Source organism: Pleurodeles waltl, chromosome 9, assembly GCF_031143425.1.
Source record: "Pleurodeles waltl isolate 20211129_DDA chromosome 9, aPleWal1.hap1.20221129, whole genome shotgun sequence".
Lineage (NCBI taxonomy): Eukaryota > Metazoa > Chordata > Amphibia > Caudata > Salamandridae > Pleurodeles > Pleurodeles waltl.
Window position 1 is genome coordinate 758,979,521 of NC_090448.1, and position 18,890 is coordinate 758,998,410.

General features: G+C 46.2%; 1 protein-coding gene across 1 annotated transcript in view; it reads right to left on the bottom strand.

The window, feature by feature from the left end:
- The window catches only part of CNIH2 (cornichon family AMPA receptor auxiliary protein 2), a 460,347-nt gene that overhangs the window by 19,386 nt on the left and 422,071 nt on the right, over positions 1-18,890 (bottom strand). Inside the window, exons 4-5 of the mRNA XM_069207924.1 lie at positions 14,201-14,313; positions 10,381-10,524 (exon numbers count right to left, since the gene is read on the bottom strand). Of these exons, the coding sequence (XP_069064025.1) occupies positions 10,381-10,524; positions 14,201-14,313 (257 nt within the window). The remainder of the gene's footprint in view (positions 1-10,380; positions 10,525-14,200; positions 14,314-18,890) is intronic.

An 18,890-nucleotide genomic window follows, 5' to 3' on the forward strand; every position in this document is an offset into this window, starting at 1 on the left:
ATGAAAGAGCCATGCACCAAGGTTTCAAGGGATTTGTGGGACAGGAGATGGTGTGATAATGTATTATATGGGATAAAATACCCCCTAACGTACATGATAAAAATACTGTAAGTCAACTCATAGTTCCCTAACCTTATAAAGGACCTCAGCCTTCTGCTTCATTTCTCTATATGTTTATAGAACTCTCTGGTGACTTGCAAATCCTTATAATATTCAGAAGGGGGGACTTTATCCCTTATATGATTCTATTTTAAATCAGGTTCGGGGGCCTTACCTATATTTGATTAGCACTGTTTTTTATCACGCATGAGTGTGCTTTTTATCATGCACAATTGTTCCCAATCATACATGTACGTTTCATTGGGCAAATTTATTTTTCAATTACTGGCAGAATTTGTGTGTTTTCAGTTGATGCAGATAGGAATGAATGTTTAAACCCCGTGGATTTTAACTCTTTATATCATGTATTATGCTAGTCCAAAATGGCGGTCGTATTCAACATGAATTGTTATGGTATTTCTGTTGTGCACCATGATCACTTTTTTATGGCTTGTCCCTGCTTTGGACAACAGATGGGTTTTCGGCTATGCCCGTACCTGTGGTCAAGACCCTAGGGGTGAGAGGGGAATTAGGGGAGCAAAAGGCCTAGGGTGGTTTGCCTGCCAATAAATCTTACTATTGTGCTGCATAAGTTCCAGGAGTACACATCATTCTGTTCTACTAACAGAATTATGTGCATGTGGCCAGGGCTCCTCATGCCCCGGAGAACGAAAAAAATTAAAGTGACATTATAGTTAGTTATGTAAAAAAGACATTAACTTACACTTAAAAAAACTGAAATTCACTGAAAAACAAAGATAAAACTGATGGTATAGTCAATGCCAATGATAATGTAATGTGTTTAACCTGAATAATGGCTGAAATTCACCAGCTAAAGTTCAGTGAGCTAACTATAACTTGCGCCCCCACTATGCACTGCTTACGACCTTACATAGTACATCAATCATGACATGCTCAATGAAATCATTGATGTCATTACTAATGACACCATCCCTTGAATGTAACATATTGGAATACGTTTATGATACTGAAAGGTATTCTGCAAGGTATATCTAGACCTAATTTTCTGTAGCTTCTATACCGCTAATGAATGTATGCTTTTTTAACATACTTGGCCTCCTAATGAATCTTCGGTGTGTGGAGGGAGCCAGCTCTTGTGAATGGCTGTGCACAGGACAAAGACCACGTGCAGCAGAGACTTGCTGATGCATGTCTTGTTTTCTGCCCACATGTCTAGTGAGAGTGGGCTCTGCATGAGAAGTGAATAGGAGTCAGAAGTGTACATACAGGTACTTGCCCTCCCATGTCTGCTTGATTGCTCACAAGTGGATTACTATCTCCAAACTTCTGGGAACCGGATGAAGGCTATGCGTAGTGGAGCGTTCACCGGTTAAGCGGCCTTGAGAGTCTACATGGAGTGGGTTGTCCGTGAAGAGTTTCTGCACAGTGTGAAGACTGTTTGCAGATGCTACTTTGCTACTTTCCTACCTATGTCTGGTTCACCGACCACGAAAGGTTGGGTTTCAAGACAGGGCAAACTCTGCGCACTTTATGGGCTTGGACGCCTAGAGGGGATTAGGTGTCTGAAGAAAATAGGTTGTCCATGAGGAGTCTGTCACAGGGCAAAGATCATGTCCAGCAGGGGCTTGCCCTGTCGTGTCTGGTGGATTCCCCACATATGGTCAGCTATCCATACAGCGCTTGGTACAGTGTGAAGGCTATTTGTAGGAGGAGCTTGGTTCACCTAAGGGGGGTTGTGTATACGAAGGATAATGTATGCTTTCCTTGATTGAGCACCACTTAGTACTCACTTTCATACCTGAAGTGCCTCATTGGTTTATAGAATAATTTGATCAGCAGTAGGTTGGATGATGACATCAGTGTTGTCATCAATGATGTCATTGAACATGTCATGAGTGATGTAATGTGTGAGGTCATAAGCAGTGCAAGACAGGGGCTCAAGTTATAGATAGGCCGCTGAACTGTAATTGGCAAACTTTAGTGATTGTCTGGGTTTAAAATGTACTGTTATCACTGACAATGTAGCCTAATTACAACGATCTTTCAACCAGGGAATTTCTATGATTTTTTTTAAAGTAAGTTAATGTCTTTTTTCCATACCTAACTATAACGCCACTTTAACCTTAATTTTGTTTGTGAATATGTGTGTTTTCATAATGTAAAATCTTACCAGCCCTAACTACAATGTCACTTCACCCTTTGGCTTTTTCACTGAATTTCTAGGTTTTTGTAATGTAAAATAAAACTTACTTTTCAAAGTTAACTCTGATGTCAATTTTACTTTTAGATTTTCCAGTGAATTTTCAGTAGTAAGTTTTAATGTGCCAGCTTAATGTGTGTTATGCATCATATTATTTTTTTCCACTTTTCATGGTCCTATGGTACTCCTGTGGCCCCGCACAACCAACGGATGGCCTCCTTGGGAGTTCCATGCGTGCTTTACTTCCTGTTCTGTGTCGCATCGGAGTACAGCGACAGTCAAAAAATAATAAAAGTTGTACCTAGTAGGGAAGAGTGATTTCCATGTAAGTCTGAGCCTAGAGGTTTTCTAAGTAATGAAGATACCTTGACGCATTTTGGGGAAAAATTGCTAAGTTTTCCTGTTTTGTGATTCAGCAGGAGTATTGCAGGAGCATTGTAGGAGTACTGCAAGACAGATGACCCACTTATGAAAGACTCATTAAAGATGTTTGATTGGTTCAAATCATGGTCTTCCTCAATTTCCAAAAAGGTCCCACCCTATCATCCTCAGTTGGGATTAACGCTTGTATGAGAAGGCACTTTGTGTTGGACCTTGCCTTTTTTGGTGTTTTTCATAATTTTCTGTAATGAGATTGGCATTATGACATCATAACATGTGCAGGAGGAGAAACCACCACCAACAAAATAATCTTTTGTATGGAAATTTTCTTTTATATGGTGAGAAAAAAGTAATTGCCAAAATAGTAAAATGTCTGATTTATGAAAAGAAATATTTATAGATACAGAAAAAGTACTGTCATAGAACCAGTGGTAAATGAAAGAACGTGTTCTCAATCCATCTACGTCAACTGGCTAGGGCAGAATGAGAGGCTGCACAGCCACCAAATTCATCGGCACCTATTGTTACTTCTGGGGATGCTGTCCCGTCACTCACATTGCACCAGGGACCTGTCATCATCCAAGCATATAAAAACATAGTGGCATATTTAGCAATCTGCAATACTGTGGTAATAGACTGAGAGCAGTGTACTGCAGTAGTCAATAAATTAGTCATTGAACTGAACAGAAGTGTTCAAGGCAGTCATTTTTGTTTAGTTTTTACTTTCAAGCCTTCGAGTTTTGATGCCATTTTTCATTAAATTCCCTTTTGAAACAAAAGTAACCAAAACATAAAAAATGTTTAGAAAATACACAAATGGTTCTTTTAACTTACTTTGGTTCAAAAATGGAAATTACTTCTAAAAATATATTTTATATAATTTTATTAGTTATTTAGTACTACTGCAGGATATTTAGCACTTCTGCAGGACCGATGGGTTATTTAACCATTCAACCGTTACAGAGGTACTAACTTTATTTTATATATATATATATATATATATATATATATATATATATATATATATATGTAAATAAAACTAATAACATACATAAAAATATATTTTTTGAAGTAATTTCCATTTCTGAACCAGAGTAAGTTAAAATAACCTTTTGTGTATTTTCTAAACAGTTTCAATTTTTTGGTTACTTTTGTTATATATATATATATATATGTATATATATATATATATATATATATATAAATGTCTTCTTTCCCTCCGTTTCATCTGTCTCGTCCATCTCGTCTGTCCAGCAAAAACATGCAACTGAGAAAAAAGGGCAGCACAGCCGAGTAGATAAAGACCCATGGGTTTGTATTCACTTAATCAATTTCCAAGATGCAGTGCATACAAAAGTGCAAGTGACGCGTTTCTGAAATGAGCCGGCCACTGACCATTATATATAGATATATACATAATATCAAACTTGAGAATTACCCAGAGGTCTCTTCTTCATATTTTTGCATAATTTATGCAGCACTCTAAGCCTGAATTGACTTGTACTCGGTGCTACCTTGTGTCTCGACAAAGCTAAACCTCTCTATAGAACTATAATGATATCAAAACATGTCACAGGGGGTGCTTTTATTAATTCCAGGGTGGCTTGAATTATATTTTACCAATCCAAAGCTGTAATACTGTGCCTTGAGTGGTAAATGGCGTTTGTCATTCCACAGCGTGGCGTAGATAGCACTATTCTAATCCTATACTTAAAGTCTTTGCTGTATGAATGGCAAAAAATGTTGTCCCTTCTTTCTAGCTGGGCGTCAGTGGAAAGGGCTAATCCAATGCTTAAAAACTTTGCTAGAAAAACAGACATTTGAGGTGAGCTGATTTAGAGTGTTGCTGGTGTTGAAGGGTGCTCTATATAGGGACTGCTCTACACTTAAACCACCTAAACTTGAGAACTACCCTAGTTCTCTGCTTCTTTTTTTCTTTTTGCATATATATATATATATATATATATATATATATATATACCTCCTAACTTCTACCTCAAAGGGGCAAGTGAGAAATGATCAGGACAATTCACAGTGAGTGTTTCACAGTTTCCCACATAAGATCACCTCAATAATTCACTGTCTAAAGGGTGTGCGTAGTAGGGTAGTCGGGGCTTGCCACCCAATGGGGAGTGAGTGTGTGGAAGGAGTGGGCTCTCCATGAAGACGTGTGTACTAGGCATTGACTGTGCAGTGTAGGAGCTTGGCAACTTGCGTCTTTTCAGGGTAGGGGTACCCTGATCACCTAGCTGCAAAAGATCTGGTGCAGTGCGAAGAGTAGTAGGGGCTTGCCACCCTAATGAAGTGTGAGAGTGTGGAGTAAGTGGGTTCTTTGTGAGGGCTTCTGTGTAAGGCATAGAATCTGTGTAGTAGGGACTTGGTCACCTATGGGGGCTTGGGTGTCTTGAGGGGGTGAACCCTCCAAGAAGGCTTTAGTACAAGCAAAGTGTGTGCATTGTAGAACCATGGCCACCTAATGGGGCTTGTGTTTGATGGTTACATTTTGTTTTTATCTGACCCGTAGTACTGCAGCTGGAGCTAAGACAGGCACCTGTCTTCCCCACAAGAGTACTGCGGCAAAGGCGGTTGACATTTATTGTTGTTTTCTGTTTGCCCCTGTAAGGAAATGCCTCCTTGGCATGGTTACCTTCTAACTTTTTGCCTTTGCTGATGCTAAGTTATGATTTGAAAGTGTGCTGGGACCCTGCTAACCAGACCCCAGCACCAGTGTTCTTTCCCTAAACTGTACCTTTGTCTCCACAATTGGCACAACCCTGGCACTCAGGTGAGTCCCTTGTAACTGGTACCCCTGGTACCAAGGGCCCTGATGCCAGGGAAGGTCTCTAAGGGCTGCAGCATGTCTTATGCCACCCCAGAAACCCCTCACTCAGCACATGCCCACTGCTTCACAGCTTGTGTATACTGGTGGGGAGAAAATGACTAAGTCGACATGGCACTCCCCTCAGAGTGCCATGCGAACCTCACACTGCCTGTGGCATAGCTAAGACACCCCTCTAGCAGGCCTTACAGCCCTAAGGCAGGGTGCACTATACCACAGGTGAGGGCATATGTGCATAAGCACTATGCCCCTACAGTGTCTAAGCAAAACCTTAGGCATTGTAAGTGCAGGGTAGCCATAGGAGTATATGGTCTGGGAGTTTGTCAAAAAACGAACTTCACAGTTCCATAATGGATACACTGAAAACTGGGAAGTTTGGTATCAAACTTCTCAGCACAATAAATTACACTGATGCCAGTGTGCAATTTATTGTAACATACACCCAGAGGGCACCTTAGAGATGCCCCCTGAATACCTACCCGACTTCTAGTGTAGGCTGACCAGTTTCTGCCAGCCTGCCACACACCAGACATGTTGCTGGCCACATGGGGAGAGTGCCTTTGTCACTCTGTGGCCAGTAACAAAGCCTGTACTGGGTGGAGGTGCTTCTCACCTCCCCCTGCAGGAACTGTAACATCTGGCGGTGAGCCTCAAAGGCTCACCCCTGTTGTTACAGCGCCCTAGGGCATCCCAGCTAGTGGAGATGCCCGCCCCTCTGGCCACTGCCCCCACTTTTGGCGGCAAGGCTGGAGGAGATAATGAGAAAAACAAGGAGGAGTCACCCACCAGTCAGGACAGTCCCTAAGGTGACCTGAGCTGAGGTGACCCCTGCCTTGAAAAATCCTCCATCTTGAGTTTGGAGGATTCCCCCAATAGGACTAGGGATGTACCTCCCTCCCCACAGGGAGGAGGCACAAAGAGGGTGTAGCCACCCTCAAGGACAGTAGCCTTCCAAAGACTTCACGTTTCCCGCCGGAAGCGTGAGACACTACACTCTGCACCCAACGCCCCCGGCTCGACCTGCAGAAAACCAACACCTCAGGGAGGACTCCCCGGCGACTGCGAGCCCGTGAGTAACCAGAGACGACCCCCCTGAGCCCCCACAGCAACGCCTGCAGAGAGAATCCAGAGGCTCCCCCTGACCGCGACTGCCTGTAACAAGGGACCCGATGCCTGGAACCAACACTGCACCCGCAGCCCCCAGGACCTGAAGGAACCGAACTTCGACGCAAGAGTGACCCCCAGGCAACCCTCTGCCTTGCCCAGGTGGTGGCTGTCCCAAGAAGACCCCCACTGTGCCTGCCTGCACCGCTAGAGTGACCCCTGGATCCCTCCATTGAAACCTATACAAAACCCGACGCCTGCTTTGCACACTGCACCCGGCCACCCCTGTGCCTCTGAGGGTGTGATTTGTGTGCCTACTTGTCTCCCCCCAGTGCTCTACAAAACCTCCCTGGTCTGCCCCCGAGGACGCAGGTACTTACCTGCTGGCAGACTGGAACCGGAGCACCCCTATTCTCCATAGGCGCCTATGTGTTTTGGGCACCCCTTTGACCTCTGCACCTGGCCGGCCCTGAGCTGCTGGGTTGGTAACTTTGGGGTTGCCTTGAACCCCCAACGGTGGGCTGCCTATGCCCCAGGACTGAGACTTGTAAGTGTTTTACTTACCTCCTAATATAACCTTTACTTACCTCCCCCAGGAACTGTTGATTTTTGCAGTGTCCACTTTGAAAATAGCTTATTGCCATTTTTACAAAGACTGTACATGATTTGTTTTCATTCAAAGTTCCTAAAGTATCTAAGTGAAGTACCTTACATTTAAAGTATTAACTGTAAATCTTGAACCTGTGGTTCTTAAAATAAACTAAGAAAATATATTTTTCAATATCATTAAATCATCATTAACATTTATAAAGCGCGCTACTCACCCGTGCGGGTCTCAAGGCGGTAGGGGAAAAAGGGGGGGGTTACTGCTGCTCGAAAAACCAGGTTTTTAGGAGTCTCCGGAATGCGGAGTGGTCCTGGGTGGTCCTGAGGTTGGTGGGGAGGGAGTTCCAGGTCTTGGCTGCCAGGAAGGAGAAAGACCTCCCACCCGCCGTGGAGCGGCGGATGCGAGGGACGGCAGCGAGCGCGAGGCCAGAGGAACGGAGGAGGCTGGTGGGGACGTAGAAGCTGAGGCGTCGGTTGAGGTATTCCGGTCCCTTGTTGTGGAGGGCTTTGTGTGCGTGGGTGAGAAGTCGAAAGGTGATTCTTTTGCTGACTGGGAGCCAATGCAGGTGCCTCAGGTGTGCGGAGATGTGGCTGTTGCGGGGTACGTCGAGAATGAGGCGGGCCGAGGCGTTTTGAATGCGTTGCAGGCGTTTTTGGAGTTTGGCTGTGGTCCCAGCGTAGAGGGTGTTGCCGTAGTCCAGGCGGCTCGTGACGAGGGCGTGGGTCACGGTTTTTCTAGTGTCGGCGGGGATCCAGCGGAAGATCTTGCGGAGCATGCGGAGGGTGAGGAAGCAGGCGGAGGACACGGCGTTGACTTGCTTGGTCATGGTGAGAAGAGGGTCCAAGATGAAGCCTAGGTTGCGGGCGTGGTCTGCGGGGGTAGGTGTGGTGCCGAGGGCCGTGGGCCACCAGGAGTCGTCCCAAGCGGATGGGGTGTTGCCGAGGATGAGGACTTCCGTTTTGTCAGAGTTCAGCTTTAGGCGGCTGAGCCTCATCCAATCTGCGAAGTCCTTCATACCCTCTTGAAGGTTGGTTTTGGCGCTGGCGGGGTCCTTGATGAGGGAGAGTATAAGTTGGGTGTCGTCGGCGTAGGAGGTGATGATGATGTCGTGCTTGCGTACGATGTCGGCGAGGGGGCTCATGTAGACATTGAAGAGTGTCGGGCTGAGCGATGAGCCTTGAGGTACGCCGCAGATGATCTCGGTGGGGTCTGAGCGAAACGGTGGGAGGTAAACTCTTTGGGAACGGTTTGAGAGGAAGGAGGCGATCCAGTCCAGAGCCTGGCCTTGGATCCCGGTGGAGCGGAAGCGGGTGATTAGGGTGCGGTGACAGACGGTGTCGAAGGCAGCCGAGAGGTCGAGGAGGATGAGGGCCACTGTTTCACCGTTGTCCATCAGGGTTCTGATGTCGTCTGTGACTGAGATGAGGGCGGTTTCTGTGCTGTGGTTGGTTCGGAATCCGGTTTGAGAAGGGTCGAGCAGGTTGTTATTTTCCAGGAAGGATGTTCAGCTGTTTGTTGACGGTCTTCTCTATTACCTTGGCTGGGAAGGGCAGGAGAGAGATGGGGCGGAAGTTTTTCAGGTCGCTCGGGTCAGCCGTAGGTTTCTTTAGTAGGGCGTTGACTTAGGCGTGTTTCCAGCATTCGGGGAAGGTAGCAGAAGAAAAAGAAGAGTTGATGACGGTCTGGAGGTGCGGGGCGATGATGTCGTCGGCTTTATTAAAGATGAAGTGAGGGCAGGGGTCCGAAGGGGCGCCGGAGTGGATAGAGTTCATGATGGATTTGGTTTCTTCAGTGTTGATGTGGGTCCAGGCCGGGGGTGCGGGTTCGGTGATGCTTGGTTGGATCTGGTGTCCGAAGCTGTCGTGGAGGTCGCTGATCTTGCGATGGAAGAAGGTGGCGAGGGTTCGCACAAATCCTGTGAGGGCGTGACGGCGTTGGTGTTGGTGTTGGGGTTGGAGAACTCCTTCACAATGCTAAAAAGTTCTCTGCTGTTGTGGCTGTTTTTGTCTTGGCTTGGAGTAAGTCTTTGACTGTGTGTTCCTCATTTATTGCCTGTGTGTGTACAACAAATGCTTAACACTACACTTTGATAAGCCTACTGCTCGACCACACTACCACAAAATAGAGCATTAGAATCATCTACTTTTGCCACTATCTTACCTCTAAGGGGAACCCTTGGACTCTGTGCACACTATTTCTTACTTTGAAATAGTGTATACAGAGCCAACTTCCTACACCCCCACCTCCCCATCACTGCAGTGGATCGGAGTATCCCTACCCTTGCATGTTATTTTATTTAACTTTCAGGACATGGGGACAGAGTCATCATATCCAGTCACTCTGGACTGCAGTATTTTTCTAACGTTACAGTACACCAATCACATTGTTTAGTCCCACAGGGCTGAGTCAGTCCCACAGGATCGACAAGAAAAAAAACCTTTTGGACAACCAAAATGCTTTATTTTGAATTCCGGACTGAAATTTCTCAAAAGTGGCTGAACAGATTTGCACCAAATCACACAGAACATCCTTTCTGGGTAAAGATCTAGATTTCTCACAAATTTGGTGTAATTCTGTTCAGTCATTATCTCTGTATCGCTGTTTAAAATCCTTATGGAAATTTCATGGGGGGAAAATACTTTTTAGAAGACCTCTTTTTCTCATTTGTTGGCTGTCAAAGATTTAACCAAGTTATGGAAATGTATTATTAAGCAAAGAATTCACTGAATAATCAGGACAGATATCATACATTTTAAAAGATAACACCAGCAAAGACATCAATCACTTACATCTAAACAGCTCACTAAGAATGATGTCTGTAATATCATTGAGATACACTTCTTGGGCTTAAATGGAAGATATGCATGTAAATGATAGCGAAAATGTCACTTATTTTATATAATGTAAAAAGGTCCTTATCTTTACCTAAGTAAATTGAGTGGGTTCCTGGTGGAATTGAGTGGGCTTGCAAGAACTGCAGGAGAGTGTTAAGATATGCAGTGAACTGGGGAACAGAGGGATAGGGCTTCTAGGAAGGGAAGAAACTAGTCACCTAGGAGTCAAGATGTAGGCAGTGGCAGCTTATCTAAGAGAGCACCCTGAGGTTTTAGAAAATACAAGGATTGGGAGACAAAGGCGCCAAAGCCGGTGCTGTGGTGAGACACTTACCTGTACAGATAGTAGAAGAAGGAGAGCAGATAAAAGGCTAGCTTGCACCATGACTCCTTTTGGCAGTAGTTGAGGATGTCGGCATTCATGATGGAGACAGGATCATACATCACCTCCGAGCCGTCAGCCGGACGGTGGAAATATCTCAACAGATATCCCGAAAGAGTGAGGCAGGCATAGTCAGGGATGGGCAAAGACGCACAAAGGAAAGACAGAGAAAGAAAATGGAAGGAAGATATAAGCACCAAGTGTACCACATTTACAGAAATGATTTGACATCAGTGTATTTGGACATATAAGCAGTACAATTATTGTCAATAATAGATGTGTCTATTCGAAGATTTCCAGTAGGCTGATGACTCCAAAAGCTAGTAGAGATGTGACTGGGCTAGGAAGGAGTCGGGTTACATTTATAAAATGGATATTGAGGCTTTTCCCATATCACACTTTGAAAATGCCCCAGACAGACAGACAAAACTCCAGATGCATATGTGGATACAGCCTTTAGTAAAACTGAAGGGCTAAAAGATACTTGAGTAAATGTCACCAGTGAGGAGGCCTAAATCCAGAGAGGAATGGGGGCTATGTTGTTAGAGGCTTGGTGGACCAGGTTTAACTTGTCATGGGATGGAGTACCAGGGGCTTGCTTTCATACATTCCTTGTAGTAGAAGATGTACCTAGTAGTGAGAAGACTGATGGGATTTGGGGAACAGGCCGGCCACCTAGAAGATTACAGAACAGATGCAAGGGTCGAGGGATGCATGAATACACACAAGTTAAAAAGAACACCCTGACGCACCCGCTCTTATAACCATCCACACATGAGATGTAGAGATGTATATCTTCTTTCTTTACAGGTTGCAATTATGCTTCACGTACAATTTCAATTACTTTGCCCATTAAAAACAAACTGTATGTACCAAAAGGCTTGGTTTCCAAAACACTCCGAGTCAGCTCATCACCTTTTGCAAGAATACTCTGTCACACAAAACTCCATGCACTTTCATATGTGCACTCTCACACACACAATGCAAGCCACTTTCCAAGCATCAAAATGAAGAATGGAATCAAGCATTCAGCCCCAACCATAACACACCTTCCCATTATGCAAACACAGACCAAGAGACAACATAGGCATATCTCTAAATGTGACCAGGTCAGTATGAATGTAATCATACTTCTAGAGTAAATTAAAGTGCTGAGGTCTGCATAGATATAGACTTAGTGGGTAGGTTTAGCTCCAGGACAGATAGGATGGAATAAGATATATTGTGCATGATAGATTAATAGAAGGGAGATGTGTGAATATAGGTCCTAGTCAGAGGGCGCATGCAATGGGAGGTAGAAGGGAGAAGGAATTTGTTAATAGAAGCAGTGGACTAATGTCTAGTTTGCATAGCTCCAGTTAGGATGGAAGAGTGCGAGTCTATGTCAGGAGAGGTCCAGAGGAGCGGAGATATCCAGCGGTGACTAAGAATGTGGATGGTAAAGTGGGCATAGCTATCTGTCATGGGCTTATATCTAGAGTGGAACTGGAGATGGAAGGATGTAGGAGTACAAGTTTTGGTGTGTAGACTTATAGGGCTGTCACTCCTGCACTACAGTTAATTTCGCCATTTCGATAACAATTAGCTAACGATTAAACTGACCACAGGTTGGTCGTATTCAAAGTAGAGTGTAGCTTTCTTTACTTTCAAGCCAAACACAAACATTGTCAAGAATTCACATGACTTCACATGAGTTATTTGCACAATTCTTTAAGCCAAAACATTATTATACATCATGGGCCTGATTCTGACCCTGGCGGCCGGTGACCGCCAGGGTCACCGGCCACGGGAGCACCGCCGACAGGCTGGCGGTGCTCCGAAGGGCATTCTGACCGCGGCGGTTCAGACGCGGTCAGAAAGGGTAAACCGGCGGTCACCCGCCGGTTTACCGCTGCCCTTCTGAATCCTCCATGGCGGCAGAGCGCGCTCCGCCGCCATGGGGATTCAGACACCCCCTACCGCCATCCTGTTCATGGCGGGAAACCCGCCATGAACAGGATGGCGGTAGGGGGTGCCGCGGGGCCCCCGTAAGAGGGCCCCGCAAAGTATTTCAGTGTCTGCTATGCAGACACTGAAATACGCGACGGGTGCCACTGCACCCGTCGCACCTTCCCACTACGCCGGCTCAATTCTGAGCCGGCGTCCTCGTGGGAAGGTTGATTTGCCCTGGGCTGGCGGGCGGCCTTTTGGCGGCCGCCAGCCAGCCCAGGGCAAATCTCAGAATCACCGCAGCGGTCTTTCGACCGCGGTGCGGTGTTCTGACGGGGTTACTTTGGCGGGCGGCCTCCGTCGCCCGCCAAAGTAAGAATGACCCCCATATCTTTTCAGAATTTAAATTCCCGCAAGAGAGACTCACACAGCCAACATAAGTTTGTTTTTTCGCTTGGACAGTACTTTACACATCTTAAAATAGATCATAATTATACATCATATCAGATTCACATATTTACAAATAATAGCACGGAACCTCTCAAGGCACCATCCCTGCTCGGGATTCCATAACTGAACCCAGTCACATGCCAGTGACCAATCCATCAGCGAGAAATCCTTGGGTAGGGCTGTCAGGTCAGATCTGGAAGAGTAGATGCAGCCGCACAGGACAACAAAGAAGCACAGCCATGTTCGGATACTGGGAATGGTTAAGATTACACGCACAGGTTGGAAGAGGATGCAGGAGTATGTCACTGAACCAAGGGCAACACAGTGGGCGCAGTATGACGAAAGGACAAAGGGATACCTGGCTATAGACACCAACGAGTGAACTCAAACTCAGAAAGGACAGTACTGAAAATGTGTAAGCGAATACACACACTATTGAGCAGATGTATATTCAGAATGCAAAGGAGGCTGAAGATATGTTGATCTAGTCTATAATGAGCACTTGGATGTATGCAAACACAGGTCGCAATTAGTAGGCATTCACACTGAGAGGAATCAAGTGGTGGACAGCTACACAGAGATGACAACACATGCACCAACCATGTTCCCAGCAACACCCACACCCACACCCAACCAGGGTCAGACTGGCCTATAGGGCAATTAGGCAGTGATCAATGGGCTGGTCTGACGGATCAGTGTGTGGGCGGTTTTTTAGAAGTTTGTGGGCAGGTTTTATATTCCGTTGGGCTGGTTTTTACTGTTGATTTCCCTGATATTACCACAAGCATTACCTGCAGCAAGGACAAAAGCATGCAGTCTTCCATACCTTGTAAAATACTCATACAGCACCTTATGAGTATAAAACTAGTCTAATTTGCAACTGTGGGCCATTATTTGAGCCACCTGGTTCACTAGTGGGTCAATTTAATTTTGGTGCCCAGGCCGATTTTGTTGTTCCAGTCCGACCCTGCACCCGCACGCACACTCTGACATGCATAGGTTAATGAAAGTTGCAAGGCTCAGCCACCGCTCAACCCTCAATGGAAACAGTGACCAGTGCAAACAAAATGGCAGACAACACCAGTATCAGGTAGTCACTGTAAATAATCAGGAACATCAACACACTCTCATGGATCGGCATGAGGATAGGAAGCAGGGGACAGCGTCTAGTCCTGACCCTGTTCTGGGTAACTTGACTGCGCTGTAAGGAGAGCTCCACGTGCATCCGATGAAAGTCCTAAAGACAAATTGTGGAGAATAGATGCCAACCCTAAAGAGGTTTATTTTCTGTGGAGGACGCATGGATATCTCTAATAACTGAAAATGAAAACAGGTGCTGCCAACAGGTAGAGAGGTGGACATGCATGCACAAGTAAAGACCATGTGAGCTTACCTCCAGAGGTGGTAGAAGAGCAGGGGAATATTAAGTCCTAACGTCACCCACTCTGCTGCACACATGAACATCAGACAAAATAGCCCATGTATGGAATATTCTGGGACAACAAGCTGTGGGTAAAAGAGAGAGAATGTGTGAAAATAGGTGAGGGCAGGAGGGGAGAAGGGAAATGGTACTTAGACAGGCGGAAGAAAGTGGAGGAAAGAAACACCTGAGGAGCAGTGGAAGGAAGACACTACTTTACCAAAATGTGAACCTTTAGCCAGGGTGACACCGAAATGACATCCACTTAGAGAAGATGATGAAGAGAGAACATATTTTGAACATGCATTGGCAAAGCCAATATATGTTCCCTTTACAAGAGTTATTGGCTTGGCAATGTGTTTATGCCATGTAGTAAACCAGTGTGGCTGCTGTTCCGCATGGCTAAAAGTTAGTGGGGTGGAGTGTAATAGAGTGGGTAGTAGTGTCGTAGAGTGGATTTGTTGGAGTAGAGTGTCGCAGAGTGGCGAATGGGGAGTAGAGTGTAGTATAGTTGAGTAGAGGAGAGTAGAGTTCAGTGTTTCACTGGCATAGTGTAATAGAGTGCAGTGTTGTAGAGTGAAATGGTGTAGAGTGAAGTGGAGTGGGGTGGAATAGGGTGAAGAGGACTGAGGTAGTGTGTTGGATTGGAGTAGAGTAGGAAGGATTGGACTGGGCTAGAGTGGTGTGGATTGAGTGGACTAGAGTGGAGTATGGTGGTTTACAATGAGATGAGGTGGATTAAACTGTGGTGGATAGGAATAGGGTGGATTGGAGTGAGTGGATTAGATTAGATTAGGGCGGGTGGATTGAATTGGAGAGACAGAATTGGGGTGGGGTGGGTTACATTGAAGTGGGGTGAATTGGAGTGGGGTGAATTAGTGGTGTTGGTTTGACTGGGATGGGGTGGATTGGAGTGGGGTGGGATGAGATGGGTTGGAATTATTGGATTGAAGTGGGGGTGAATTGGATTTATTGGATTAGAGGGGTGGATTGGACTGGAGGGGGGTGGATTGGACTAGATTAACCTGTATTGGATTGGAGTGGGACAGACTGGAGTTGGGTTGACTGGAGTGGAGTGGTGGTAGATTGGATTGGGGTTAGGTGGTGTGGACTGGAGTAGATTGGATTGGAGTGGAGTGGACTGGGGTGGAGTGGAGTGAGGTGGATTGGAGTGGGGGACTGGATGGGGTGGACTGGAGTGGGGTGGAGTGGATTGAAATGGGATGGGGTTGATTGGGGTGGGGTGGGGTGGACTGGAGTGGGGTGGAGTGGATTGGCCTGGAGTGGGATGGTGTGGCTTGGGGTGGACTGGAGCGGGTTGGATTGGATTGAGGTAGATTGAATTGGGGTGGGGTGTATTGGAGTGGGGTGGATTGGAATGGAGGGGTGGAATGGAGTAGGTGGATTGGATTTGAGTTGGGTGGGGTGGATTGGAGTGGGATGGACTAGAATTGACTGGACTGGAGTAGGTGGATTGGATTTGAGTTGGGTGGGGTGGATTGGAGTGGGATGGACTAGAATTGACTGGACTGGATTAGAGTGGGATGGATTGTGGTGGATTGGACAGGAGTAGCGTGGATTGGAGTGGGGTGAATTGGATTGGAATGGGGTGGACTGGAGTTGGGTGGACTGAAGTAGAGTGAGTTGGATTGGTGTTGGTTGGATTGGGCTGGATTAAGGTAGTTTGTCACGGGGTAGATTGGATTGAAGTGAGGTTGATTAAGGTGGACTGGACTGGAATGGGGTGGGTGGATTAAGGTGAATTGGATTGGAGTAGGATGGATTTGACTGGAATGGGTGGACTGGAGTGGGTGGACTGGGTTGTGGTAGACTGGATTGTAGTGGGGTGGATTGGAATGAGGTTGAATGGATTTGACTGGAGTGGAGTGGAATGGGTTAGATTGGAATGGGGTGGCTTGCATTAGATTGGAATGGGGTAGCTTGGACTAGAGCAGGGTGGATTGGACTGGAGTGGGGAGGATTGTGGTACTGGATTACAGTGGGGAGGATTGAGGTGGAGAGGAAAGAACATATTGGATTGGAGTGGGGTAGATTGGATTGGGCTGGATTGGGGTGGAATGGATGCGTGTGGGGTGGACTGTGGTGGATTGGAGTGGGGTAAATTGGGATTTAGTGGGGTGGATTGGATAGGGGTGATGTGGATTTGATTCTAGTGGGGCAGATTAGTGTGGGTGGATTGAAGTGGAGAATATTGTTTTGGACTGGTGTGGGACAGACTGCTTTCGATTGGAGTGGGGCATATTGGAGTTGGGCAGATTGTTCTGGATTGCAGTGGGGCAGAGTGGAGTGGGGCAGATTGTTTTGGATTGGAGAGGGGCAGATTTTGTGCAACTAGAGTGGAGCAGATTGTTTTCGACTGGAGTGGAGCAGATAGTTTTGGCCTGGAGTGGGGTAGATTATTCTTGATTGGAGTGGGGCAGATTCGAGTGGGGCAGACTGAAGTGGGGCAGATTGTTTTGGATTGGAGTGGGTCAGACTGGTGAGGGACAGAGTGGTGTGGGTCAGAGTGGAGTGGAGCGGATTTGAGTTGAGCAGACTGTTTTGGATTGGAGTGGGGCAGATTGTTTTGGGCTGGGTGGGACAGATTGGAGTGGGGCAGACTGGAGTGGGGCAGATTGTTTTGGATTGGAGTGGGGGAGACTTGAATGGGGCAGATTTTTTGGGACTGTTGTGGGGCAGATTGGAGTGGGGCAGATTGTTTTAGATTGGAATGGGGCAGATTGTTTTGGTTTTGAGTTGGAAAAGTTCTTGGATTGGAGTGGGACAGTTATTTTGGATTGGAGTGGGGCATACTGTTTCGGATTGCAGTAGGGCAGATTGTTTTGGACTGGAGTGGGGTAGATTGTTTTGGATTTGAGAGGGTCACATTGGAGTAGAGTGGATTGGAATTAGGCACAATGTTTTGGATTGGAGTATGGGGGATTGGAGTGGAGTGGGGCAGACTGGTGTGAGCCAGGTTGGTTTGGTGTGGGGTAGAGTAGAGTGGGGCAGGTTGTTTTGGATTGGAGTGGGCAGATTTTTGGGGGATTGGATTGGGGCAGGTTTTTTTGGACTGGAGTGGGGCAGATTTTTTTGGAGTGGAGTAGGGTAGACTGGAGGGGGGCAGATTGGAGTGGGGTGGTTTGTTTTAGATTGGAGTGGGAAAGATTGTTTTAGATTAGAGTGGGGCAGATTGTTTTGAATTGATGTGGGGCAGATTGAAGTGGGGCAGACTGTTTTGGATTGGCATTGGGCAGATTGGTTTAAGGCAGATTGTTTTGGATTGGAGGGGCAGATTGTCTTGGATTGGAGTGGGGCAGATTGGATTAAGGCAGATTGCTTTGGATGATCGGAGTGGGGCAGATTGCTTTGGATTGGAGTGGGGAAGAGTGTTTTGGATTGGAGTAAGGCAGAATATTTTAGACTTGGGTGGGGCCGACTTTTTGGGATTGGAGAGTGGGGCGGAGTGTTTTGGATGAGGGTGGGACAGATTGTTTTGGATGGAGTGTGGCAGATTTGAGTGGGGTAAACTGTTTGGTTTGGAGTGGGGCAGATTGTTTTGGATTTTAGTGGGGCAGATTGTTTTGGATTGGAGTGGGGTAGCATGAAGTGGGGCAGGTTTTTTAGATCGTAGCGGGGCAGAGGTTTTGGATTGGTGTGGGACAGATTGTTCTGAATGGGAGTGGGGCAGATTGTTTTGGATTGGTGTGGGGCAGATTGTTTGGCGTGGGATTCAGTTGGCTGGATTGGACTGGAGTGGGGTGGATTGGGGTGTACTGCACCATTATGTGTAAAAGTATAATTTTGGAAATTACACGTAGGAAAGAAACAATGTTGCTTTACAATATTTAGAAAAAGATAATTGTCATCCTTTGAGAACAGTGCCCACAAGCAAAACAAAATGGGTGCAGTGAACTTGGCAAAAAAAAGAAACAAGTTAACTGTAGAAAATAAAACTTTGAAACTTTGTTCATCCTGCTGGCACGACTTTGCCAGTCACACACCTTCAGTTTGCAGGGCTCGAGAAGTTAATAAGAAGTAGGTCAATAGTCTGCTCATGTGCTGAGTATCGGAGATCTAAAAATGGATGTTCATAGCAGTGGTGTAAGGAAACTGGAGGAGGCCCCCCCTGCTAAGAACATGGAGGGGGCCCTCCTATGGACTCACTCATCCAGGTGCGGGGGTCCGCGCACCGCGGAGGGCTGGAGGGGCCTTTGTTACGCCACTGGTTCAGGGGAAGTTCTTGAAAATTATCAGTTGAAAAAGAAGATTTGAGTCACAGGAGAAATATACCTTGTAAAGCAAAAGTGAATGAATAGATAGAAAGAAGCAAGTGTGAAAAAGAGAAGACAGAAGAGGAAAAGAGGTGGAATGGATGCAGAAAAGCAGCAACAAAGCACAGGCGAGGAATGTAAAAAAGCAGCAGACAGAAGGCAAAATTCAGATAAATACGTTAGGGAACGATAGAGGGGAGGTAAAGGATAAATACCACACAAGAGGGCACCGGTGACCTGAACATCGCATTTTTTTAACTACCTAAATTGTTTTCACGCGTGGGTGTAACACTATGTTTCACTGAGCAGTGTCAAGGAAACAGAAAAAGTACAACGTTTTCGCTATTGTAACCCTTTGCTTTAGCAAAAGAGTGCTTGCCCTCTCTCAG